General features: G+C 41.3%; 1 protein-coding gene across 1 annotated transcript in view; it reads right to left on the bottom strand.

Annotated features, from left to right (window-relative positions):
• Positions 1-15,162: 15,162 nt before the first annotated feature.
• Positions 15,163-27,874, bottom strand: part of LOC124788720 — a 77,832-nt gene continuing 65,120 nt past the window's right edge. The window contains exons 3-5 of the mRNA XM_047255998.1: positions 26,913-27,054; positions 16,234-16,292; positions 15,163-15,401 (exon numbers count right to left, since the gene is read on the bottom strand). Of these exons, the coding sequence (XP_047111954.1) occupies positions 15,163-15,401; positions 16,234-16,292; positions 26,913-27,054 (440 nt within the window). The remainder of the gene's footprint in view (positions 15,402-16,233; positions 16,293-26,912; positions 27,055-27,874) is intronic.

Below are 27,874 nucleotides of genomic sequence, written 5' to 3'. Positions count from 1 at the left end.
CGTGCTGGATCCCAACAGCCTCGTATCACAAACAGTCGAGATGACAGGCATCTTATCCGCATGGCTGTAACGGATCGTGCAGCCACGTCTCGATCCCTGAGGCAACAGATGGGGACTTTGGCATGACTACAACCATCTGCACGAACAGTTCGACGACGTTTGGAGCAGCATGGACTATCAGCTCGGAGACCATGGCTGCGGCTACACTTTACGCTGCATCACAGACAGGAGCGCCTGCGATGGTGTACCCAACGATGAACCTGGGTGCACGAATGGCAAAACGTCATTTTTTCGGATGAATCCAGGTTCTGTTTACAGCATCATGATGGTCGCATCCGTGTTTGGCGACATCGCGGTGAACGTACATTGGTAGCGTGTTTTCGTCATCGTCATACTGGCGTATCACCCGGTTACACGTCTCGGTCACCTCTTGTTCGCATTGACGGCACTTTGAACAGTGGACGTTACATTTCAGATGTGATACGACCCGTGGCTCTACCCTTCATTCGATCCCTGTGAAACCCTACATTTCTGCAGGATAATGCACGACCGCATGTTGCAGGTCCTATACGGGCCTTTCTAGATACAGAAAATGTTCGACTTATTCCCTGGCCAGCACATTCTCCAGATCTTTCACCAATTGAAAACATATGGTTAATGGTGGCTCGTCACAATACGCCAGTCACTACTCTTGATGAACTGTGGTATCTTGTTGAAGCTGCATGGGCAGCTGTACCTGCACACGCTTTGTTTGACTCAATGTCCAGGCGTATCCAGGCAGTTATTACGGCCAGAGGTGGTTGTTCTGGGTACTGATTTTTCAGGATCTATGCACCCAAATTACCTGAAAATGGAATCACATGTGAGTTCTAGTATAATATATTTGTCCAATGAATACCCGTTTATCATCTGCATTTCCTCCTGGTGTAGTAATTTTTAATGGCCAGTAGTGTACGTAGCATAGTTTGGAAACTATGCGGCAGCGTTTCGTAAATAGTTGTTCTTTGTGTGCTTTGAATACCACATTTATTGCAATCAAAAGTTTTTGGAACAGGTGTACCATCTTCCATTGAATTTTGCTTGGTCTTGGAATGACGGCATATTTTTAGCTCAGTACTCTTATGTCTTAATCAAAACAGAGCCTCAGATGTACTCTCACTCCCCTGCAGAACGTATTATTTCCTGCACATCAAATATGTTAGTTGTAAACAAGCAAGAGATATGCTTTGTTGGAGCTGCACATTTCCACTATTTTCACTGATAGATACGTGTGCCGATAGAAATTCTAGATCAGCGTATTTTACTCTTCGCGTTGCTTCTACATGCAATATCATTGATTGTACCGATAACCGTTTGTATTGTTATATAGTGTAAAATTTCGAACATTCGTAAGTGCCGCGATGAACTCGTACTGATAGCGTCAATTGTAGGCTTAAACTTATTTGTGACTTTTAAAATTTTTTAAAACAGTCGGCTAATCCTCGTTCAAAACGATCGTTTTCTAATTTCATTGCATAATTACTTGACAAATGTGTAATTTTAGAAAATTTTTGTCCTGATTACAAAACTGCATTTTCGTAAGGTACCGGCGTGACTGTTTTGGATTCCTTATTTCGCAGCAAATTAGTGTATGTAGCGTATGTGATTCACACTCACTGCCTAAGAACAGATCACCACAAATTTCATTGTATATCAGCGTAAGTAAACGTGCGGTTTTAAGAATTTTCGGAAGTTACTCTCAATAATCTCCTGCCCTTCCAATTTATGCTGGAAACATTTCCCTCACTTCCTACATTTTGTGCAGATTTTTCAATTGTAATCTACGGCTTGTTATCAATAAATTGTGGTCTGAATCTTCATGTGCCCCTGGAATTGTCTTAAATTGTAAAATCTGTTCCTGCAATCTGTGCCTTGCCATTACGTGATCAGTCTGAGACGCTCCAGTGCCTCCAGCTCTTTTCCACGTAAACATCTTTCATGCTTCTTTCTTAAACTAAGTGTTGGTGAGGATTAAATTATGCTCTGTGCAGGCTAGAGAATTTGGAAAGGGAAACAAATAGATGAAATTATAGTGGTATTTATTGAAGTGCGGAGGCCGGAAGAACAGGATTCGTGGTGAATTGAATACAGAGTAATAAATACAAAATCAAGAAAAGGATTTTGCATGAGTATATATTTATGTGGAGTCTGTTACGTACCGAGTATCCACAGCACTTTCAGCTCATATTTTTTTAGTCCAAAGGAAGACAATTTCCTAACAACATTACATTAGTTGGACAAAAATATGGAAACACGAATAAAAATTCATGCTTTATCATAAATGCAGTTGCAGGCTAAGCCTGCTGTTTGCACTGTTGTATGTTGTGCAAGTGTCAGTCGTCGCCAGAATGGTGTTCATTGTAGATGTTAGAATGGTGTTCTTTGTAGTTGTGAGTGCTTTATATCAGAGACCAGTACATTTGACCATGGGTCAATTTTTGGTGCTCGCGTATACTTCCGTAATCAGTGGCACCGAAATTAGTTTTTCAACAGGTGTCGTATCGAAGATTTATACCGCATTCAGGGAAAGCCGAGAAACATCATCCGCTAAGTCACATCATGGACGAAAAAATGTGTTGAGAGATCGTGGCGGGTGGTCTTCGAAGAACGTTGAGACGAAAAGTAGGAAGACGAAAGCAGCAAAAGTCGGTATATAACTGAATGTTGCACTTACGATCCCTGTCAGCACCGAGCTGCAGTGTGAGCTGGGGTTCCAAAACTACACATCAGTTACGCAAATGACAATAACAGGAAAGCCGTAAAACCTGGACTATGAATCAGTGGAAAAATGCCATTTATGAGCGGTGGCGGTTTATTGGGCGATATCGACTTTGACAGTCGTCTCTCATCTTTGACCGCATGGTGGGTCACTGTGCGGGGACCGTGGCGAACCTGGGGGTTCGATTGTCTTCGGTCGTGGAAGTACGGGCTGTGGAGGAATCAAAACAAGTCTTCTGGGGGCTTCCGGTCTGCCGATGCAGTAGGGGGAGAAGGATCTCAACATCGGAGCCTGAAGTTCATCGTTCATCGTTTAGCATCCTCGTAACCAACTTCACGCTGACTATTGTTGTGTTCTTACACGTGCCATCTTCTTTCTTCACGGCATTTTGGTAACTCAGCTTGCTGTGTAAAAGAACTTCAAATTGTAATTCTCGCGCGATGTCGTAAATTGTAGCCTGTGCCTAATTACTTTAGTGGAATGAATTTTCTTATTTGAATTGAATTTGGTTTACCAAATCGGCAATAAATTACTTAACTCGAATAACGTGGACTTATTCGTCAATGCATGTTTAATGTGTGATTATTTACGGAATAATATTTCTTTAAAATATCAGACTTCAGTAAAAAATTATTCTAGGTTGCGTTTTGCTGCGGTATGACATGTTCTTATTATAACGAATTGGTGCACGCATTTACCTGTCTGTTTCAGCATGTTCCGCATACCAATGTCTCATAGATTTCCCACAGATCTGGCTTGAGTATAAGGTGCTGAGCCGATTGCAGAAGCTTTTCTACACCTCCACAAATACACTACTGATCATTCAAATATCTACACCACGAAGATGACGAGCTACAGACGCGATATTTAACCGACAGGAAGAAGATGCTGTCATATACAAATAACTAGCTTTTCAGAGAATTCACACAAGGTTGGCGCCGGTGGCGACACCTACAACGTGCTGTCATGAGGAAAGTTTCCAATCGATTTCTCATACACAAACAGCAGTTGACCGGCGTAGCCTGGTGAAAAGTTGTTGTGATGCCTCATGCAAGGAGGAGAAATGCGTACCATCACGTTTCTGACTTTGATAAAGGTCTGATTGTAGCATATCGCGATTCCGGTTTCTCGTATCGCGACATTGCTGCTCATGTTGGTCGACATCCAATGACTGTTAGCACAATATGGAATCGGTAGGTTTAGGAGGGTAATGCGGAACGCCGTGCTGGATCCCAACGGCCTCGTATCACTAGCACTCGAGATGGCAGGCAGCTTATCCACAAGGCTGTAACGGATGTGCAGCCACGTCTCGTTCCCTGAGTCAACAGATGGGGACGTTTGCAAGACAACAACCATCTGCACGAACATTTCGACGACGTTTGCAGCAGCATGGACTATCAGCTCGGAGACCATGGCTGCGTTTACCCTTGACGCAGCATCACAGACAGAAGCGCGTGCGATGGTGTCCTCAACGACGAACCTGGGTGCCCGAATGGCAAAACGTCATTTTTTCGGATGAATCCAGGTTCCGTTTACAGCATCATGATGGTCACATCCGTGTTTGGAGACATCGCGGTGAACGCACATTGGAAACGTGTATTCGTCATCGCCATACTGGCGTATCACCCGGCGCGATGGTATGGGATGGCATTGGTTACACGTCTAGGTCACCTCTTGTTAGCACTTACGGCACTTTGAACAGTGGACGTTACATTTTAGATGTGTTACGACCCGTGGCTCTACCCTTCACTCGATCCCTGCGAAACCCTACATGCCGCGCGGGATTAGCCGAGCGGTCTTAGGCGCTACATCACGGACTGTGCGGCTGGTTCCGGCGGGGGTTGGAGTCCTCCCTCGGGCATGGGTGTCTGTGTTTGTTCTTAGGATAATTTAGGTTAAGTAGTGTGTAAGCTTAGAGACTGATGACCTTAGCAGTTAAGTCCCATAAGATTTCACACATATTTGAACATTTCTTGAAACTCTACATTTCTGCAGGATAATGCACGACCGCATGTTGCAGGTCCTGTACAGGCCTTTCTGGATACATAAAATGTTCGACTGCTGCCCTGGCCAGCACATTCTCCAGATCTCGCACCGAATGAAAGCGTCTTGTCAATGGTGGCGGAGCACCTGGCTCGTCACAATACGCCAGTCACTCCTCGTGATGAACTGTGGTATCGTGTTGAAACTACATGGGCAGCTGAACCAGTACACGCCATCCAAGCTCTGTTTGACTCAGTGCCCAGGTTATCAAGGCCGTTGTTACGGCCAGAGGTGGTTGTTCAGGCTACTGATTTCTCAGGATCTATGCGCCCTAATTGTGTGAAAATGTAATCTCATGTCAGTTCTAGTATAATATATTTGTCCAATGAATACCCGCTTATCATCTGCATTTCTTCTTGGTGTAGCAATTTTAATGACCAGTAGCGTACATTGTGCAGAGGCGTTGGAAAGTTTCTACAGTCGACATTGTCAGATAAAAATACGCTTTTTCAGTTGTAATTTTGTTTTAAGTCTTCAATTTAAAAAAAATGAAACGAGTTCTTGGTGTTTTCCGGCCATGCCGAGGTCATTTAATTGTTATTTTCTATTTAAGGGAGACCATTCTCAATCTCTTGGAGTGCCTGCCGGTGAAATATCTGCCTAAGAGGGGGTCACTTGGTAGCGTCTTTATAGTAGTCCATAATCTTAAGATAACTACTCTGCACTGCAGGAACGCGTCGTTGAGATATCTCCATGTGGGTCATCGGTGACGGGGTTCGTATGGAAGCGGCCCACTCAACCTGAAGTTGTCGCCAAATCTGGTCTCGCTTACGTCCTCTCCTGGTGCTTAAGCACGGGCGCTGTGTCTGCGTCTGCCCTCTTGCTGTCACACATCGGTGGCATTCTGCGTTGGCCGAGGCGGGGCGCCAGGCAAGTTCAAATTTCACACATCCAAGTCCCTAAATTCTGAATAGTGGACGCATCCAGAATCTGTTGCCAATGACAAGCTCTTCATGTCAGGTTTTTCAGTTGCAGGCCCTATGTCCTATGAATATACATTAAGTGTCTTAAATGCAATGGTTTCCATTCCCTTCTGCATCCTCATGCTGTTGATGATAGCTGAAGTTTCTGCCTTTTAGGAGCAGTTTCCCACCTCACAATCAAGGGATTGTTCTGAACCTCAATCCGCTCCTCTGGTCTGATTGACAAGGCTGTCGGAAGAAAGAGGAAAAGTCTTCGGCCACCATTGTTGATGATTTTTATTCAATGTGCTGGCTGGGGTGGCCGAGCGGTTCTAGGCGCTACAGTCTGGAACCGCGCGACCGCTACTGTCGCAGATTCGAATCCTGCCTCGGGCTTGGATGTGTGTGATGTCCTTCGGTTAGTTAGGTTTAAGTAGTTCTAAGTTCTAGGGGACTGATGACCTCAGAAGCTAAATCCCATAGTGCTCAGTGCCATTTGAACCATTTGAACCAATGTTTAAACAATGACGAGGTTCAAATAGCTCTAAGCACTATGAGACTTAACATCTGAGGTCATCAGTTCCCTAGACTTAGAACTACTTAAACCGAACTAACCTAAAGACATCACACACATCAATGCCCGAGGCAGGATTCGGACCTGCGACCGTAGCAGCAGCGTGGTTCCGGACTGAAGCGCCTAGAACCTCTCGGTCACAGCGGCCGGCAAACAGTGACGAGGTTCGAACGTGGGGCACAGAATTATTACTCAAAGTCGCTTCAGCTATAACGTTACGCTGAATCTTGTGGTCACCGTATTAGGCTTGGTTATGTGCTATGGTTTTGCTGTTTGCTTGATTTTGTCGAACACTTGTATTTGCCATTGTATGAAAGTCGGCAATAACAGATAGCACTAACCTGATAGCTGCTTTCCATTGCAATTAAAATAAATCCTATGGAGACCGAGCCGTTTATCTCGCTCTCCGAAAAAGCAAAGAAGTGTAGGAAATCCACACCTCACAAAAAAACATTTGGGTAATTAACACAGTGAAATGTGATGATTAAGTTGACCATTATTGACAGGACGTCTAAAGCAGCAGGCGACCTCTGACGTCTTATAACAGAGGCTGGTTTCACTGAAAGCCATAGATACGTTACGGTCTCCAATGTTAGGCAGACAGCGCTTGCCTCAGAAAACAGCAGGCAATTGTGGTAAGAACGCCAGGTGGCCTTCGATATAAATGGCTTCAATATAAATGCCGCGACCGGTCGGGAAGCGAAATAAAGCTCATTTTAGCAACTAGAGTGGTTGTTTATCAATTTTGTTCATATTTCTTTATCCAAAAAATACCTTGAGTAGTTTATCAGAAACTTGCTGAGCCACCTAGCCATACCGAATTTCCAACAACTGAAACATTATCGTGGCCCACCAATTTTCCAACCCTTGGACACTTACCTGTTTTTCATTTTTGTGTCCTTGAGTCAGCTGAAAAGAGAAGCGGAAGTGCCACCATCCTAGTTGATATAACTTCGGAAAATCGAATTTAGTATTGCGGACTTCTCTCTATAACTCACATTTATAGGGCCAGTATGGTCAGTCACTGACTGGTCATATGACCTTCATCCGTGTGCTGAGTTGAAGTAAGGCAACTGGTATTTGACTTAAATGTGCTTACGAAATAAAGAATATGGTCCGTAGTGGGTTGTAAAGTACACAATCCTTATTTAAATCGTGCGATTAGGTAATTTCGACAATCTGTCATTGTCAAGCACCTGTAAAATCAACGTGGAAGAATATCATACTGTCTTCTTGCATCTCCATGCTTCGTGTACCAGTCGGTAAACTTAAATTACCTCAAATTTAAGCAAAAAAATAAAATATTCTTCAAGATGATTGAGCGGTGGATTATTCTGATTCGCACACACAGGTCGTACCTTATTCTGTGTATGTATTCACAAGCTATACTCTTAATAAAACTCGCAAGACACAATTCTTTTAATGCCACATACATTAACGCACTACCTCAATCTTGAAAATTTGCTTAAGTTAATGAAATATAGTTTTTCCATAAAATTTCTTAATTATTTTGAAAGGAATAAATAAAGTGAAGGATAACCCATTAATAAAACACTACAACTATCTCAATCCAGGGAACAAAACTCAATCTGATCAAAGGAGGAAATTCAGTTCTATCTTAATGTCTCTCCCATTTACCCAAAAGGTAATGCTCTAAGTTAGATCTTAATATTTCTTCTGCAAATAAATAACTAATTTAATCTTAATTTTCAATGAACCATCGGTATAATTTTGATGAAGGCTTTATCAGAGGGTAAAGCTTAATTAAATATTACAGAATAAGAAGGAATATCCGAGGGTTCGCGTTGTGTAACAGACCAGTTCCGTTGCAAACAGCCGCACACGAGTCAGCAAACAGTCGGCCGGTGTGGCCGAGCGGTTCTAGGCCCTTCAGTCTGGAACCGCGCGACCGCTACGGTCGCAGGTTCGAATCCTGCCTCGGGCATGGATGTGTGTGATGTCCTTAGGTTGGTTAGGTTTAATTAGTTCTAAGTTCTAGGGGACTGCTGACCTCAGATGTTAAGTCCCATAGTGCTCAGAGCCATTTGAGCCATTTATTTTTATTTGATTCAGCAAAAAAATTCGTCACACACCACGAAGTAGAGATATCTATCAAATAAATACCACCGGCAACTACTGACACTTACAAAATGCGTACTGCAGTCTCTTTCAAAGGTGGGATGTGGTACTTCCAGATGGAGAACGCCTGGTAACCGCTTTCGACATTTTTTGCCCGCAACACATACAGCTGGAGCCAGTTTCCGTAACCATAGAGGCACTAGCAGGCTCCTTCTAAGTTAAGAGAGCAGACACGATACAATGCCTTATTTCTCATTGCAGCAAACGCCAGCCATGTCGCTTTAAACAACAAGAATTATACGTCCAGCACACTCTGCTTTGCGCCTGCGTTCACCAGTCCGGCGACAAGACTCCTCCAGCCATGCCACGGCCTCTGTTGCTAGTTTTTAGCGCCATTCCTCGCCTCAACGCTGAGAGCGTTCGTTCATGTCCCGTGCGCTCCCAGAACAAACTCGACTGCCCACCGCTTCATTGCTCTCTACTGCCCCACTCTGGTCTGGCGTTCCGGCGCCCACAAGCAGGCCAACGCCGATAGCGGCGCGGAACCGCCGAATCGACAGCCTGGCAATTTCGAAATGTGTGGGCAACCGGCACATACTCCCCCCCTCCCCCTCTGTTAGACTTATATTAACGGTAGTGTATTATAAGAGTGAATCAAGCGACTGCGATGGATCCCCGCTTTTGAGGGAATGAAATGACTCCCGGGTACAAATGCTACTTAGATTCTGTCAGGATTTCAAAAACGAACACGGTATGGGATACACTGTTATCACTAAAGAAAAATGTTTGAACTAGCCAGATATTCGCTTATGATCCATTTCATTTGCCCATTAACCAGATTAGTTTAGGTACGATAGACCCCGTTTTTCTGCCCAGGAGTGTGGTCTCGTACCACTAAGGTGACAGGTGTCAGGAACTTCAGGACTTCACAAATATAATCAGCAATTTACTGGTCATCTTATCTGCTGCGCCTACTAACGGCTCTTGAGGAAAGCATTTTAGAGCTCACGTTTACTGAACTTTTTTTCTTGTTTTGATCCACACTACCACCTCTGAAAGTTGCCTATCCTGAAATCTTAGCAACAACAGTAACGCTACGTGTATTCCACTGTCAGATGTATGAGAACGGTTTTTGCTTATCACATTCGATTCGTTCGTTTTAGTTACACGGACCCTTAGTTTAAATAAATTAATTTGATAGCCTCTAGAAGCGTGTAATACCAACTGGTATGGCGGAACCACCTTCAGATTCTCATCATGCTGCGCAGTGCAGCAAACCACGCTTTCCTCCACTAGGTAGGATCTAAGGATCTTCCATCTCTCCAGTTGTTTTTTAACAGTTTTGTGTCCAAGTTCCATTCCTGGTACAGTTCGTCCCCTGAAGTAAGGCTGGAAAGTCGTGCAGGATAGGGGTTGATGCTTTGGGACTATTCACTGTGATGGAAGCAATAAGTAACTTCTCTTGACTGAACAGCACGGCGAGGGCATCTTATTCGTAGACCAAATACTTACACTCCAGCTCAGTCGTACTTCTAAAAGCATAAGTAACACCGTTTTGTCTTCCCTGGTCTTCCTGGAGTAATATGGTCCAGACACATCAGTCTGCATAATAAGCAGAGTTGGGCTCTATACTGAGGGACCCCTTCAAGACCGCAAATGCTCCTTCCTGGGAGTCACCCCGTTCGAACCTGTGCCCTTTTTCGTTATTAAGTTCAGAGGAACGGACTTCTGAGAAAATTCGGGAATAAATTTACAGAAGAACGTTCACGGGTGGGGTAACCGACAAAACAGCGTTAACCCTCTCTGGATCGTCGACCACTTCCTCAGGGAAAACTACATTCCCTAAAAGCTGCATCCAAGAGCAGCCGAACTTTTCTGGGTTGACTATTAATCCACTTCCCCACAGTCTCCTCAAAACCTTTCCTAAATGCTCTTGGCGTTCCTCCAAATCCTGACTAAATAATTAAGTCATCAAGATAATTATAAATATATCCGAATTTGATGTAGGAAAATACTGATTCATGAGCTGTGGCAACATGCAACCCGAAACATACGCTACCCACGCGACCTGAAGCATATTCCAGTCAATGGTGAAGGCTGCGAGCTTCGTCGAATTCTCGACTGGTTGTAGGCTTGGTTCAAATACTGTGTGGTAAAATATGCAGTCTCTCTGAACCTGCACAAATGAATGCAAGTCCAGAAGTGGGACGGGACGTAACACTATCCACTTGTTCAAGTTTCATTAATCGACTGCTGGACGACTACTTCCATCAGATTTTGGACCAACAACGCCGGTGGCGCATATGGCGAGTTGGATGGATGAATGTCTCTCTGATTTAAGAGTTTGCCTTAAGCTTATCACGTGAGTAGGTGAGATTTTGTGTGGTTACTTGTGAAGCTGGATGTCGTCGATAACCTCTAAGTGATAATCAATGAAGACAGCTCCAATCTATTGTTCAGAAGTTCGAAAACAGTGAGAAAGATCACTATTCTTCCTCCTATAATCCCAATACAAGTGCTGCCCCTCCACCTTGATTGACCTGTTGTTAGTCTTTGAACCTTCAGTACATTTCAATGCGCTACTATCCTAGTCAGCGCTGTTAATCAGTCTAAGGCTTTCATGTTGACAAGGGTTAAGCTTAGGCCGAGGGCGAAACTTGAAAGACAAATGGCTGTCACCCCAGTTAAAACTAGCCGGATCTCCCACAAAAAATAAACTCCCATAATGCAAAGGGTTGAATAATTGGTAGTCCAACTGTCTTTGGTCTTCCTTGAATAGCCATCAGTGCTGATAATTATAGACACAGTACTTTTCAAGCCGATGTGCGTATTATTGACCGCAGTATATCTTCCTCGATTTCAATGCACCCCATTTACAAATGTTCTTATGTTAATCAAACAGAGGTTCATCAATAGCACAGATGTAATTACTCATGTCCAACAAGGCACAGACGGGCTCAGTGTTAACAAAGCACATAAAAAGGCAGTGTCCCTTCATTTTTACTACAGACATCACAAATGTTTCTCCCTTCCTAATGCTTACATCTAGTCATAACTACTTCTGTCCTTTGGCCCTTTGCCAACAATTCCTGCTAATAAGCCTTTCTTTCCCACAGTTAAAGCATGTATAACCCCTAACCCCCTCCTTGTCGATTCTCTAGAAACCTCAGACAGATTTCCTACTGCCAGGCTCGCACTCGCTTCCTTCCTCTTGTTCTCCGCGCAAGCTGAGGCTTGAACATGTCTTAGTAATCTATGCAGTGTTTGATAATAATCGTAGGGCACTTCTTCAAACACTGCGTGCTGTTGATCTTCAAGCCACAACCAGCGTTAAATTTGTTGTACCGTTTGGGCATCGGTGTAACCCAAACACTTAGCCACCAAACTTGTCTTCACCTTCTTAACATATTCCCCTGTTAACTCATTTCGTCCTCGTTCTCTCCCGCAATTCTTATGAAATAAATCACGCATTGCTGTAGGCGGAATTAACTCCTCTAGCATTCTCCTACCAAACTCACTAAAACTGGTTCCCCAATTAACCGCTATTTGAACCAACTACAGTAAATTATTCTTTACTTTAACTGCGATTACGCGCAACAACAGCTGATCAGGAATACCTAATTCTTGGCTTCATTCTGCAAGTCGACCTCAGTACCTATGTAACGAGAACCACTTCTCAGTCCCCTTATTACAGCAAAAAGTCCTCCAGGAGATTGAGCACCTTAGCAAACAATACTTCTGGTTGGTATGATATGTCACTACACTGGGGAACAGCCATTTTGTTGTCCTAGATCTGCGACTTGTTCTTAACTAATTTTTGGTGTCTCAATTCAATACTGTTAGCAGTTTTTCTATCATGTCAAGTTTTTAAGCTACAGGATATTCTCTCTTTTCCCTAAAAGTTATTAAAATGGGTATACAAAGGAAAGGGAAGTTAGTACTAACCTAACATAGTAGAATATTAGAATATTTTATTCATTCAAAGGTTATTATAATATTCAAAGTTACATTGTGTTTATATAAATAACAAAAACTAAGATATTAGGATACAAAGTTTCACTTATAACTTTTTACTACAATGTTCCATCTGGGGACATTCTCACTTGATGCTCCAACAGTAGTCAGCCCTCATACTGACATCTCATCTACCTTGGTACCTTGCTTCCATGACCTTCAAATCTTGGTGGAATCGCTCACCCTGTTCAAAGAAATGCAGTTTGATACTCATGTTACAGCCTAGCTTTTTAAAGCTCCCTAAGAGTTGTTGAACAATTTCGACATATATTGATAATTTTTACTTATGGACCGTCTGACAGCAACTGAATAAAACACAATTTTAGTGCCATACGCGTTTCGCCGTTCTTTTCTGCAAGGCATCATCAGTGGGCTGGAATATGTACATATGTTAGCTACTTAATTTACATTTTTGTCACTGTGCCCATAGGTTATAAACAGTTCTGGTGGTTGGTATTTCCTATTAAGTAGATAATTTTTTGAACAGTACTTACAGGTTGCGCGAACAACTTCTTACATATAACACTCCCGTTGCATTTTTGGTGTTGTTCTTCTTCTTATGAACGCCAATTTGCAGTTTTTTCCACATTCCACAGCACTATGCACTGAACGCTTGTTTTAATGCAATGTTTTGCTTTCTGTTGCCGACTGTCAAATGTTTTTGCCAAAGATCGAATGTTGTTGCCCAACTTATGAGTGTAACTATTGAAGTATCTGTGGTCCGTTCGTGTATGCATTTGTGTGTGTGTGTGTGTGTGTGTGTGTGTGTGTGTGTGTGTGTGTTTTGGTGTGATATTAATTTAATTATATTTTATTTCTTATAATTTTTAATTTTTTTGTGCTGTGTGTGTGTGTGTGTGTGTTTTGATGTGATATAATTTTGTGTGTGTGTCCAGATGGTGTGGGGAAGAGATTTTTTTGTTTTATGTTATCATTTTCCTTTATTAGGTGTTGTAGGGAGCCTGTGCTGATGTGTGTTTGTTCTTTTATCATATGTTTGTTTTCAGCTATGGCTTTCTGGATGTGGAAATTTTCTTGCGTTTGTATAAGATGTTTGTCATGGTTGCTTATTCTCATTATTTTCATTTTTTGTTCCATATTTGTAGGATGATGGTTATACTGTTGTAAATGCTCTGTAAATATGGAATGGTTTGTTTCATACTTCCAACATCTGATATGTTCTTTGTATCTTGTTTCAAAATTCCTGCATGTCATGCCTATGTATACTGCATCACAATTTTGCCATTCAAGTCTATATATTCCTCATTGTTGGAATTTGTCCCTCTTGGTAGTTGGCTGGCTTAAGTGTGATTGAAGGGTTTGCCCAGGCTTATATGCTATCTTGAAGCCCTGTCTCTTTAGGATGTTTGCAATACCAAAACACACACACAGCACAAAAAAAAAAATTAAAAATTATATAAAATAAAATAAAATTAAATTAATGTCACACCAAAACACACACACACACACACACACACACACACACACACACAAATGCATACACGAACACACCACAGATATTTCAATAGTTACACTCATAAGTTTGGCAATAACATTCGATCTTTGGCAAAAACATTTCACAGTGGGCAAGAGAAACAATAACATTGCATTAAAACAAGCGTTCAGTGAATAGTGCTGTGGAATGTGGAAAATATCGCAAATTGACGATCATAAGAAGAAGAACAACACCAAAAATGCAACCGGAGCGTAATATGTAAGAAATTGTCCACGTAACCTGTAAGTACAGTTCAAAAAATTATCTACTTAATAGGAAATACCAACCACCAGAACTGTTTATAACCTATGGGCACAGCGACAAAAATGTAAATTAAATAGCTAACATATGTACATATTCCAGGCCACTGATGATGCCTTGCAGAAAAGAACGGCGAAACGCGTATGGCACTAAAATTGTGTTTTATTCAGTTGCTATCAGACGGTCCATAAGTAAAAATTATCAATATACCGTAATATTACACGCAACTGAGGAAGACAGGACTACAAAAGTTGAAGATGTCAATTTCGACGTAAGTCTGGACTCGTGTATTTCCTAGAAAGTCCTTGACAACACTTGTGAGTGCCAACCAAGCATTCTTTTAAAGTTCGGTCATTGTTTCCATGAAACGTTCATCTTTAATAATTTGCCGAACCTGTGGCCCATCAAAGACACTAGCCTTCATCTTCTAATATGACAACCTAGGAAATGCCGAAATGATATACTCATAACAGTCCCCTTCAGTTGACAAGCTCCAACAAATTGCATCATGAGAATTTTGTATGCAAAGTCGGAAATATAATGTTTTTTTCTCTCGGCAAGTGGATAATTCACAATGTTTGGATCACCAGATTTCAGGTCAGATCTTAGCGGCCACTTTGACTGCACCCAATGCTTCTCACGAGCTCTGCTGTCCTACATACACAGAAAACACGGATACTAGGTATTTCCGCGTTGCTGGCTAAGAAGGAAAGAAACCATTTTAAGGTCAACACAGATGATCCATTGGTGCAAGTTATATTGAAACACGTCAATCACATTCTTTATGTCTTCGTAATTTTCATGCAAGAAAACTGAATGGCCAATTGGGACTGAACTGTATAATTTTCCATTGTGGAGGAGAACACACTTCAAGCTACTTTTTGAGCTATCTATAATGAATCGCCGTTCAGATGTGTTACAATCTGAAATTCCAAATTCCTTCATTAAACGATGTATGTTGTGGGAATACACTTATCCATCAGCACTCCGAATGAACAGCAGAAATGCGCTTTCTCCCTATCGGATGTAGGTGATTTCAGCTCATTTTTCTAACAAGTTTTTTTCGTGCAGTCTTGATGCTGTAAGTTCTGATTTTTTTGGATAGTCCCAAATCCAGTACAAAGTCATTTAACTCATGCTGATTAAATCCTTTACGAATAGAATCACCGTCACCTTCAATATCTTCGTCGCTGCGGTCACTTCGATCTTCGCCCGACGCATCTTCTTGTATTTCCAAAGAGGGTAATTCTTGAAACACTGGCACTGGAATTTCAGCTGAATGCGGCACAAGGCGTATAGCTGACTTTAAAGTAGTGTAATATATTTTATATTTGCTTTTTTTAAATATCCTGACGTTTTTACTATACAAAAGTAACAATCACTGGAGTGGTCTTTGGGTTCTCGCCAAATCATTGGTATACCAAACGGAAGTTTCTCGCGTATTCCTTTGTCCACAGTCTCAAGCCCTCCACACACCACTTGCAGATTTCGTGAGGGGCCCATGATTTATCTTGGTCGCCAATTTTTACTTTAAAATAAGCAAAATAGGCTTCCCTGACAAAATTACTGATGTTTGTCCGTTGACTGGGAATGGTACAACTGCCACATATATAACAAAACGAATCGGGTATGTTTAAGCACTCACGACGCAAACTGTTAGCGGAAGACATAAAGAAACTTTTTCGTTTATATATAAATAAGAAGTAAATACTGCTAATCTTGTGTAAATACAAATTCCTGCACTATGCGTCGGAAACCAGCTTCAATATATCATAGCGACAAGTACATCTCTTTACTACAGCGTCTCATGCGTAACTGACCACATAAGTCTAGGCAATATGAATCTAAACGTGTCGCGCGGTGTCACTATCCCTTCCAGTTGTCACTGGTTTAAGGTTCGCTGACAGAGTGCAGCACTGCCATCTGTAACAAACAAGCTACCTGTCAGAAGCGTAATCGCATGCGCAACAACTGTAGAAACAAAACTTGACGTGATAGGAAAAAACTAAACACAGTTTTGGAATCAGCATGTCCATTTACCTCTAAAACAGCTTAAGAATCGAAGTCAACAGGAATTAAGTTATAAACTGTTCCCCAATGCTATCACCTTGCTGCAGTTCTCCTCGTTCCTCACTCACAACTCCGAAATCAATTCCAGACTCTGGCCTGATAAAGAAATTACACATTGAATTGCAGTTAATGTTTTTTTGTACAAAAAATAAATCTGGAAATAATAATTAGAAAACCGACAGCAGACGTCAGAAGTGTACGGCAAGGACAGCTGCCATAACGGAAGAACATTAACTCTTACTGGAAAAGGAGGAACCCGCTGTGTAGGTAGCGCTCATACATTACTTTAAACAGAGCATGTGAATACATATGGATGTACATGGAAAATATAAGATACCGGCAATTAGTGAAAAGGCAATGGCAAGTAGTTATATGTTGGAGTACTGGTAGAAAATGATGGATTCCAGCATGCTTGGTATGTTAAAGGAAGCACAGCAAAACCTGTTTATATAGCTCCAATCCTCTTTGGATCTGCTTAAAGAGTTTGGTTACATTGTATGTGAATAGAGTCGACCTAGCAACAGAATAGCCCTCTGCAGAGTTAAAAACTGACGGAATGATTACATTAAACGTGAATTTGGTGGCAAAAGTTGTAAATTTAAAGTTTGATACGGATATTTCACGAGAAAGCGGGTCGGGAAAGTTTCAAACATACATCTTGGAAGATGAAATATTTTAACAATAGAATAATGCAGGTGGCAAGAGGCAAAATTAAAATTTACGAGTCCTCATGAATAGATTAATTGCAAGAAGGAGTAGAACTAATTGTTAAAATCACGAAAGGAACTTTTGCAACAAAGACACTAGATATGTATTGGAATTTGAGACCATAACTGGTTGGTATTTATCGACTTATTGGTTGGATAAGGAATTAAATGGTTTGGATGTAAATTAAATTAGATATTGTTAACTATACAGAGAAAACATAAAAAAGTGTGGTTTTCGTTTTCTAAATGTATATGCCATTATTAAAGTTGTTTAGAGGAAAGTTTGTTTTTCGATTTGCTATGCTGCCAAAAAAATCCTGTTTCTCGATGATATATAAACATATGTAGGTATTTTACGTTGCAAGTGTATAGTTGGAATGCCAGTTCGTAGAAACAAGTACTATCGTTTGACTTGTCTCTGTGACGCACGGTGTTACAGTAAAATCATCTTTTCTCTTACGAGAGAAGAAACTAATAGATTTGCAGCTGAAGGAGCCGTAACAAGTCTTATTTGTTCATTGCTCAGGGGAACTATTAATTTACTTCACCATATGTTTTCATCATTAAAAGTATAGTCTTCTAGTAAATGAGCACAATGGTCTTACTGATTTCGAAACGAAATCTGTTTATTGTCGCCACCAGTTCTGTAATTTCTATTCCCTTACGTAACCGTCCAACTATCTAACCATATTATACATTGCAGAGGATACCTGATACCTCAAAACTACACACAGCATGCTGGGAACCGTAACATGTGGGTAACTACATCACCAAGCACAGCTGCAGTAGTGGTACTGTTATTAGTCGGTGTCAAGGCACTTTTTCTCAGATGGCGTATGCAGTGCATACCACAAAGAACGTGGCAGATTGGTGCGAATAAGCTTTGTAGTCAGTGGAAAGAGGAGGGAAATACGTTATGCTCCTCCACGGTGGCCGGTCTTATCTCGCTGGGTACGACATCTCGTGATAACGGTGTGGCAGGCCTTGTAGTGAGGACTTCAGGGGATGGCTACGACAAGCTCTCAGCTCGCAGTTACTGCAGTCACCACTCTTAACACAGCTTGGACTAGTGGGTGTGGGGCTAGCTATGACTGTTTAGTAAAGAAAATAATCACAAGGGACTCATTCTTACGGTATTCTACTCCTATAACCATTGGTACAACGAGACAGAATTGCAGTAATTGAAACTAGAGGTTGTCAGTGTAATTTTTTAGCGACGTCCTGTATGTGTATACTGTTTTATATGTGTTATACTGGACTTCCACATGACCAGCAGCAGACGAGGAGAGTTGCCTGCAAATCTGGGGATAGAGCATGCGTAAGATTCTGCCATCCTAATACCACTGGAGCGCAGTGCAATGATGGGAGGCGTTGCAGTTCGGTGCGGCACTCTTGCATGTGCGCTGGAAGACTGCGCAGTTGCAGTACCTACAATTCTGTCCCAGCAGTGGTGGTTATTGTTTAACCCTGCTGTTCTGTTCTGGTTTATATGCCCTGAAATGGTTATAAATTTAATTTTTATTTTAATACCAAGATAAGATGGTATTTGGTAACTTTCTCTAAAAATTCATAAGCAGTAGGCGTGTAAAATTACTTCAAATAGTAGGGTCATAAATCTCAACAGTTACATCTGTAGCTTTGGATTGATATAGACCCTACATAAATATTACTAATCTAATCGCACATATTTATTTAGTTTTCTGTCAAATAGTATGGTAATAATGATTTTTACCGTTCCAACTTACGCTAAACAATCAACGAAGCGTCTGCATTTACAACAACGTGCATTTTTCTTGCTTCTTTCAAAGAAATTATTCAGCTCTTCAAAGTTATCTGAATCCTTATTGTTTCTGCTTAGTTTGAACTGTGACACAGTGGAAATAGTGTACAGTCTGTTCGTTCTAAAAATGGGAATACAAAATGGCAGTTACACCCTCCAGCATAACATGGCTACCTACCAGTTTCGAATATCACCGAGAGTAACCCAGAAGTTACTTGGTACACAACCAGCATAATATGTAACGTAAAAAGTACATATGAAGTAGAACTTTGTACATTGACTCAAAATGAAATAACAGAGATGTCAAATATTAAGAGGCAGAATGTTCTTCGAGGGCCACAGAAAGTCACTGATAGCACAACACACTGCGGCAAGAAAGCATTTTCCAAGAACAGAAGCTTCTCAAACAGTGGTCTGGGACATCCGACATTCTGAGGGTGTGGCAAGTGTGCCAGAATCAGTGACAACAAGAAAACCTACTAAATAAGCATGCTCTAAGCTGTATCCAGAAATCAATCATTTTAAAACAAACATTTTACGTAGAAAATGTAACAAACATGTGTACTAAGCTCATTGCAAATTGCAGTGAATAAGAACGAAAGCTAGACAGTAAATAGCAATGCTTCCAAAAGTAAATGCTAATGCTTGTACTGAAAACTGTGGTTTCTTATTTAAGATGTTTTTCGACATTTATATGAGTTCTTGTGTCTGAACTGCAGCCTGTAAGATAACAAAATAATGTAGCACATTCTAAGAAGGATACCTTTTGAAAACTATCTACCGTTAAAAATTTTATCTATGTGGATATTAAAATAAGTAATTTTCATAACCCAGTTCCGTGTATAGCAGTTATTATTACTTTTATAGTTATACCTATTACACGATTTTTTAAATTTTAAGTACTATTATTATTATTATTATTATTGTTATATTGAGCAACATACTGGTACATAGCAATATCAACAACTAAAGAGAACATGTGTGTTAGTAGATTTTTTTCAGAATTTGACTGTTGGGCTATCTTAACAAAAATAGTACATTCGTGTAATAGTAGTGAACAGACCATCATGGTTAAACATTAGATACAAGTGTCACCAGTGCTCATAACATTGCCTGAAGAAAGCAGAAGTTCATTACATTTTTTAAAAAGGTAGTTGCTTCATCGCTAAAAAGTGAGTAGTAGAGTGACTTTCAAAAATTACTGGAAGAAGGTGTGTGAAAACCTAGTAACCCTCGTTTCCTACTTATATCGCATCACAGTGTGTAGACCATTGTTTTTCACGCACCTGAACACCATGTTTGTGTACATCTAGTCGCAGTTAAGTATTAATTTCTCAGAGCACAGTAGGCTATTGATTGTTTAAAATGTGTGTTATCAGTGTAATTATGGAGAATAATTCACTGTTGTAATTATTAAACGCTTCAAGTTTCGTATTTGCCATTCAAAATGTGGATACCGATATTTCGTAGCAGCAGCAACATAGTAAAAAATAGCCTCAAAACTGTAGATGGCAATGTAAGAAGGCAGTGGGGTGCTTGCAGAAATGTTTTTGGGCACAGTACTCTGCTGCAAATTGCAAAAAAGAAAATGCCATAAAAGGCAGAGGTATCTGTCACGAGTGCAGACAGAACATGAGTGAAGAGTAGTCGATCTGACAGGTATTAAGACCAAGTAAGTGATGGGAACTGGTGGGTCCAGGGCAAAAGTTATAAGTCGGTATTGAATTACATTTTTTACGTTCGTTGGACAGAAATTACAACAGTAACATGACAAATTATTAGTATATGGCATAAGGAGAATAGCCAGATGGCTGACTTAGAGAAGAATCGACCCCGAGGGAGGAGGGTAAGGCTTACAGCATCGTGGATTTCCCCCTGGAATCTAGGGAACATGCCCTAATAATTGTGCTTGGTGTCAATGGCATTACATACCTCAGTACCTCACTTATGTTCCAAGTCAATTGCAGTTCCCGTTGTCCTGTAGTAACACACCATCAACGACCGCATCATGGATGGGTTGGTAGATCTTAATTTCCGTTACGTGAAGCTCTTACGTGCATATGTATGGAGCCTACACATTTTCCCGTATTTGGGTGGCAGGGGCTACTGTTATTAAGATATTAGGCACTAAACTTTGTTTAAGGTAAGAACTCCGCACTTACTTAAAATACGGAATGCTACTACCTGCTCTCATATGCTCTGTCATTACCTTGCATTAAAAATGTAGCAGCAAATTTCGAATTGTTCAGAGTAGCACACGCAAATGTGCAATTTTGTAGAAACATTCGCTGTGAGAGTCGTGTAGCTAACTTTACGTTAAGCCAGATTTCTTCTACAGAATGAATATTGATAATCTGAGACCACTACATCACACTAAATCAAAAATTGATGTCACTAGTACCGAGAACATTAAACACTTTTCCCAGTCAAGTGTAGTTCCAAATAAGTTTCAGTGGGGTAGCGACTGATTAAGCTACACAGTATGGAGCGACTGCAGGAGAGCTGCGGGACTCGTATTAACGATGTGGTGTTCAGAGCAGCGGTCTGTGACATCGATGCAGAGAATTTAAATTATTTCCCTTAGCAGAAACCGTATCAAAATACCAACAAAAATTACATTGCTAACGTTTCTAATAACGGGGTCCTTCTAGAGGCGACAGAGAGGACTGAGTGATGAAGGTAGTGAGCTTGCATTCAGGAGGAGTAGATTCAAACCTTAGTCCAGCAACAAGATTCATGGCCGGCCGAAGTGGCCGTGCAGTTAAAGGCGCTGCAGTCTGGAACCGCAAGACCGCTACGGTCGCAGGTTCGAATCCTGCCTTGGGCATGGATGTTTGTGATGTCCTTAGGTTAGTTAGGTTTAACTAGTTCTATGTTCTAGGGGACTAATGACCTCAGCAGTTGAGTCCCATAGTGCTCAGAGCCATTTGAACCATTGAACCAAGATTCATGTTTTCCAAAGTTTCAAAAAATTCACAGCCACAAATGACGGACTTGTTTCGATTTCCTTTCTTTTCCTTACTCAATCGGGGTTTTTCCTCCATGACTAAAGACTTTGGCAAACATGAAATGCTAAATCCTTCTTCCTATCGTCCTTCCTTTTTGAGCCTATCATAGTACGCATTCCATCGTTAACATGATATTGTCGAAAGTGTTTATGTAGAGTCAGTAAGCAGAAAGGTGCTGTTGATTGCTTTTTTCGCGTTAGGAATCAGGCAAGCATATGTATGACGGAAATCTCTTCCATTTACTCCCATCTCATGGTAACACATAATCCGTCGAGTCTCTCAAACAACCCATAGCCTATGTTGGATCCAAAACCTCGCTTGTAAGAAAGTGTTATTAGTTGGCTACAATGAACGCTTATGAGAATAATGTCAAATAAGTATAACTTAGCTGAGGTACGTAACATGCCATTTTCGTTAAGCTTTATTTGTGCACATAATTCATAAAAGACAACATAAACAAGGTATTTTCCCCATCTAATGATGTTCGTCTGTAGACAAATCGTTATCTTGATTGGTCTTTGAAGTACTGGAAGTGCATGTATACTCTGTTTCAAAGCAGCCATTTTTAGCTGCCGTTGCACGTGACTCCATATCACAAAGCGACCGTTGTCACATGTGATATTTAGCAGCTTTCAGAAATGAGAAGTACATGGAGTGTTCAGTGGCTAAAGGATGTGTTGCAGTATCACAAGTAATGTTAGAGACGCCAGTCTCATGTGTGGCTTTCTCGTGTTAGGTTAAACAATGTAATTAGTGTTTTACAGTCCAATTACAAATAGGTAAACTACACAGTAGACTCAGTGGTCAGACCGAGTCTTAATGACACTCACTAATGCTGTATGCAGCTGACTGTAAATATGGAAAGAAGCACCTTGCATAACGAAGTATGATTGTGAAATTCGCATATCTGTTATACTATGAAGTGTTAAGGCTGCTGGTCATCTACATTGACTTGTTCTTAAAGCAGATTCTCGTGAATGAAATTTTAAAACAACTCATATTGGTCAGAGACAAACGAATAGAAGGTAATCGCAACACTTTTTATGTTTACATTCCATAACAACTGTGATTAAATGAATATCCTTCCAATCAATTGTCTACCAGTCTACATCAGTAACATTGTAACCCAGATACTCTATCTCACAGATATTCGTTTTTCCTCGATACAATAGGAAAAGACATATATTTCTCATTCAGAGAGATCTTTGCCCATGTGGAATTCCTGGAGGGACTTAACAGCAATATACGCAGTTTAATATTTTTAGACCATTGCAAACATTCTCTTGACTGATTAGTGTTTCATGTATCGAGTGTCAGGAAGATGGTAACATCGCGGAAAGTTGTTTATGGATCACAGCTACGGCCGTAAATCACACTGCGTTTCTTGCATTTCTGCAATGTCGATAAAAAGGGACCAAGTGGGTACACCGATCTGTGGCGTTGTTGAAGTAGATCCGAAGGGATAGTCGAAATGAATGAAGCGTAGAACAGACATCGAATCTGGCATCCCTTAGGCATCCCTTAGGACCCTTTGGCTAGTTTCTCTGGCGTTGGTTTCGGATATTGTACTGTGTGTTAGATACAAGCGACTGATGGTAAACCGGATCCTTGGAGGACGCTTGGAGCTGGATGGAATGTATGAGAGTTAGTGTTGTACCTAACATGTTAGCTAATGTGTAAATACCGTAGGCAACTTTAATAAAATATTAACAATGGCCGGGATTGACCTCAAACTTTTAGAATAATTCGCAACGGTTTCTAAACCTGTATAACATCACAAGCGGCCGAATTGTCTGAAATACCAAGTAGTTGTCACTATAAAACAATAAAATCGTGTTATGGACAACATTACGTTACCAAAACCTCGGTACTGACGTTAAGACGATAGTTTGTTCTTTAAGAAGCGATAAAAATTTTCCTTTTGAGAGCGTTGCTGCAACGTATATGCCACATAGCGCAAGTAAGATGGACGTATGTAAGAACTAACGGGTAGGTAAAGGATTAGTGTGACATCCGTGTCTTTCCGACATACGTGCAGTAAACGCGGAAATGTGAACTACTGCGACGTTGTTACCAAATATGTCCAAACGACACCAACATGCTGTAATTGTCTCTTGGCTGCCAAAGGACAAACACCAGTAGAAATCCATTGGAGAAAGAGGAATGTGTATGGGGCAAAATAACTGTCGAAAGTCCCCGTTGAAGATTGCTGCTTCACGGTGACGCACGTCCCCATATCGAAAATGTCGTAAAGCAGAAGTCACGCCAACTCAACTGGGAAACACACGGACACCTGACCTTTCCCTGTAACTCGCCCCATGCGCTTATCACTCCTCCTGTCCTTTAAAATACTCCTTGAAGGGTCGGGGCGTCCCGTCGGAGAGGATGTGTAGCAAGCAGTTAAGGACTTGTTCATGCAGAAGAGAGGGAAATCTCCAACCTGGTGCGTCTATGGGATGATTGCCTCAACGCACGCGGCAGTTCTGCCTGATTCTGGACAGTTTTCGAACGAAAACCCTTTTATCGCCCCTTGTATGACTGTGGCTTGTGTAACTGCTAAATATGCGTAGTACAGTGAGACTAGGTGATAACCAAATATGTACGTGAACTTAAGATATGGAAACCGTAACAAAAGAAACTTTGATTTTAGTAGTAGTAAATGTAGTGTTTCAGTACTATAGTCGTCGATCAGAAGAAGATTGCATTTGTTATTCTTTTATTTCTCTTCGTTAGAGCATGATGCGGGGACTTTGCATATTTATGTACAGTGTTCTGCATTGCTGCTATTTATTAACTTACTTAAAAGCTCAGTTTTCTCAAATACACTTACAAACAAGCTTATACAGGGTGGCGCAGGGGAACGAGAAATTTTGAACGTTACAGTTGGCAGCACTGCAGCGCCGGCAGATGTTCGAAACTTTGCGCAATTGAAGTGAACGTATTGCCATTTAGTAATCATGGAGGATTGGACTGGTGCGGAAGGTGCAGTAGCTGTGAGAGCGTTTTACAAAAATTGCGATAGTGCGGCTGCCGCGCAGAGAACATTTCGACAGCATTACCAGCTTGGACGTCATGGACGTGTCCCATCTCCGCATGAGATTACAACGTGGGTGTGTAATTTTGAAGAAACAGGATCTGCCTTGAAAAAGAAACCTCCAGGTGACATTCCAACTGTACGTACTCCAGTGAACATTGCAGCTGCTAGAGCTGCAATCGAGAGAAGTCCTCGCCGCTCCGTTCGACAGCGTGCATCTTCGCTAGGGATTAAGCGACAAAGCTTACAAAGAATACTGCACGAATTAGACTTCCATCCCTATAAGTTGCAAATTGTGCAACACTTACATGAACGAGACCCAGCGTCACGTATGGAGTTTAGTAGCCAGATATTGGCTAAAATCAACGAGGACGCCAATTTCCTTGGTAACTTATGGGTATCAGACAAGCCCATTTCCACCTGAACGGATTCGTGAAAAAACAGGTTTTTCGTTATTGGGCACGGGACAATCCTTGTGAGTTTCACCAGCGACCACTGCATAGCGCCAAGGTCAAAATATGGTGTGCTGTATCATGTCATGGTGTTATCGGCCCTTATAATTTTGAACGTGAGGATGCTAGTGCAGTGATAGTAACATCCGCTCGATATGTTTAAATGCTTCAAACATTCTTTACACCGAGACTGTACGAGCTTAATCTTAACGTCGAAAACACGTGGTTTCGACAGGACGGAGCCACGTCACACACTGCTCGACAATCGATGGCAGCAGTTCGTCAATTGTTTGGAAGACGCAGTATTTCACGTAACGGTGACATTGCATGGCCTGCGAGATCCCCTGGTCTTAGTGTGTGCGACTTCTTGCTGTGGGGATATCTTAAAGGCAAAGTGTGCCGTACACGTCCTGCAACAATCCATGAACTGAAGGAGAACATTGAAAACGATATCACTGCCATTCCCCAAGATTTGTTACACCGCGCATTCCAGAGTTTTCATAACAGGCTGTTAGAGTGTGAACACCAAATGGGAGCACATCTTTCCGATGTCATCTTTAAAAAGTAAAGAGACACTTTTGGGCATTTTGATTGTAAAGACATACTGAATAATGGCATACTGAATACATTCACTTTCGTTAATAAATTATTAGTTTTACGTATTTATTCATGGAAATGACGTTATTTCGAAATTTCCCGTTTCCCTGCGCCACCCTGTATGTTCAAATATTACGGAAGGTATCGCATCCCATTCATAAGACGTGTTTACAGATCTGACAAATATTACATGCCTGCAACATTCAGTTAGTTTTAATTGGATAGCAGCCCAGGCAAGATTGCAAAACACTGTTAACAAACGTTCACGTCATAGTAGTACAGACAAGTATGATAACATAAGCTGAAAAATGACTGACACAGTCTTGTTTCGAAGGTTTTACGGTTTTCAGGATTGCTGTAGTGCTATGCATAAGAGATTCAACAAAATATTTTCCAAATTGATACAAACTTTAATTTACAGTAACAATACAAAAATAAATATACAGACACTACATTAGATCACTCTGCTCGTAACATGCGAGTTCATTGCATTATGATTCTAAAATGTTACCCCACAGATGATATGTGTATTACTAAGGGCAACTTCAAACATTTTTACTGAAATTGTTTAAGGTCATTATTAGACAATCAGTTACTTGTGTTGCAAGGATAGTTAGATTCAAAGTCGCATTTCTTGAGATTAGGATTCCACACAAGATCTCTACAAGTGCCCTCTTTCACCCTACCATTAAGACATTCCCAGTATTTGTGACAACTAGCGTCATTGAGCAAAAACATAACAACGCCTAATAAATGTGGACGAACTGCAGGGCAAACAAATGCCTCATTTGGCATGGCACTACGTTCCTTTCTGTCATAGAGACAGTCATAGTTCTAAGGCCAATCACAGGCCTGTCAGTCGTTGTTCCATATGAGACCATTAGGACAAGATCCATTTCTCAAAAGTCCATTGTCACATTCCCAATACAAGGTGCAGTCAACCTCATTGGGGTAGAACGTAACGTTGAAAATCTCACCTGGGGATGGCTGAGGACAGTGTGTGACGTCTAAAGGTAGTTTCCTGTCGTAAGGGCAGTCGTAATTGTATGGCCAGTCACAAGAGTCCACGTTGGGATTCCAAATCAGTCCATCAATACACGATCCGTTATAAAGGTTTCCGTTGTCACACTCCCACTACCTGGTGCAGTCGTCTTCATTTGGGTAGAAGGTAAAGTTGAATGTAACGCCCGGGATCCGCTCTGGACATACTGGTGGGTCAGCCAGTGACTGCTGGTGGGCACCCAGAGCCGCTGCCACCAGAACCAGAATCACCGCTAAGCCTGCGAAAATTGAGAATTATTCGCTTTAATACAAATGTGCAGATTACAGATTGTGAAATAACAAATGCATTTGATTTCTGTAATATATAACTGGCATCGGCCTTGTCTTGCTGTAATGTATCTCAACTAAATCTACTTTGCTCTTTTTACTGATGTGTTTCATCATGTGATTTCTTAATTCTCTCATTTCGGCTTGGATTGTTAAGCAGTATCATTTAATTTTCTTTGAACTGTGTGGGTTATATCTCGAAACTGTCCGCTAGTAACACTCCGCTGTAAATACATAATAACTTATAACTTTAAATTGTAGGTAAATAGTTTGTGATCAATCCTTTTGTTTCTTTTTACCGCATGGTTTACTGTTTATAGAGAGCTACTCTGAAAGTAAGGAGCGATCGATCACGAAATGATAACCACAGAGAAAATCCGGTTCAGTTCTCAACATATGTGCTTGGCAGTGTCTCTAGTATACCCATACTTAGCGCCACGTCGCTTTTCCCAGTCCCGAACCCTCACTGAGCGCTTAAAAATTTCTAGAAATTAGTGTCTACCGCCAAGAATGGTTGCATGCCTTGAGATTTCTTCTCATTGCATGCAGCACCCCATAGAGTAACTGTCATGCGTTTCCTTCCTCATGATAGTTCTCGGCCGCACACTGCAGGCACAACGAGGACGCTCCTGCATCGTTTTCGATGGGAAATGTTTGATCACCCACCATACAGCACGGACTTTCCTTCCTCTGCTTTTCAACTCAGGTCAAATGAACGTCTGGATAAAGACAACATTTTGGGACGGACAGCCGGCTGTAACCCAGCGTATA

Source organism: Schistocerca piceifrons, chromosome 3 (assembly GCF_021461385.2).
Source record: "Schistocerca piceifrons isolate TAMUIC-IGC-003096 chromosome 3, iqSchPice1.1, whole genome shotgun sequence".
Lineage (NCBI taxonomy): Eukaryota > Metazoa > Arthropoda > Insecta > Orthoptera > Acrididae > Schistocerca > Schistocerca piceifrons.
The sequence above is the reverse complement of the archived record's forward strand: the minus strand, read 5'-3'. Positions and strand labels throughout refer to the sequence as shown.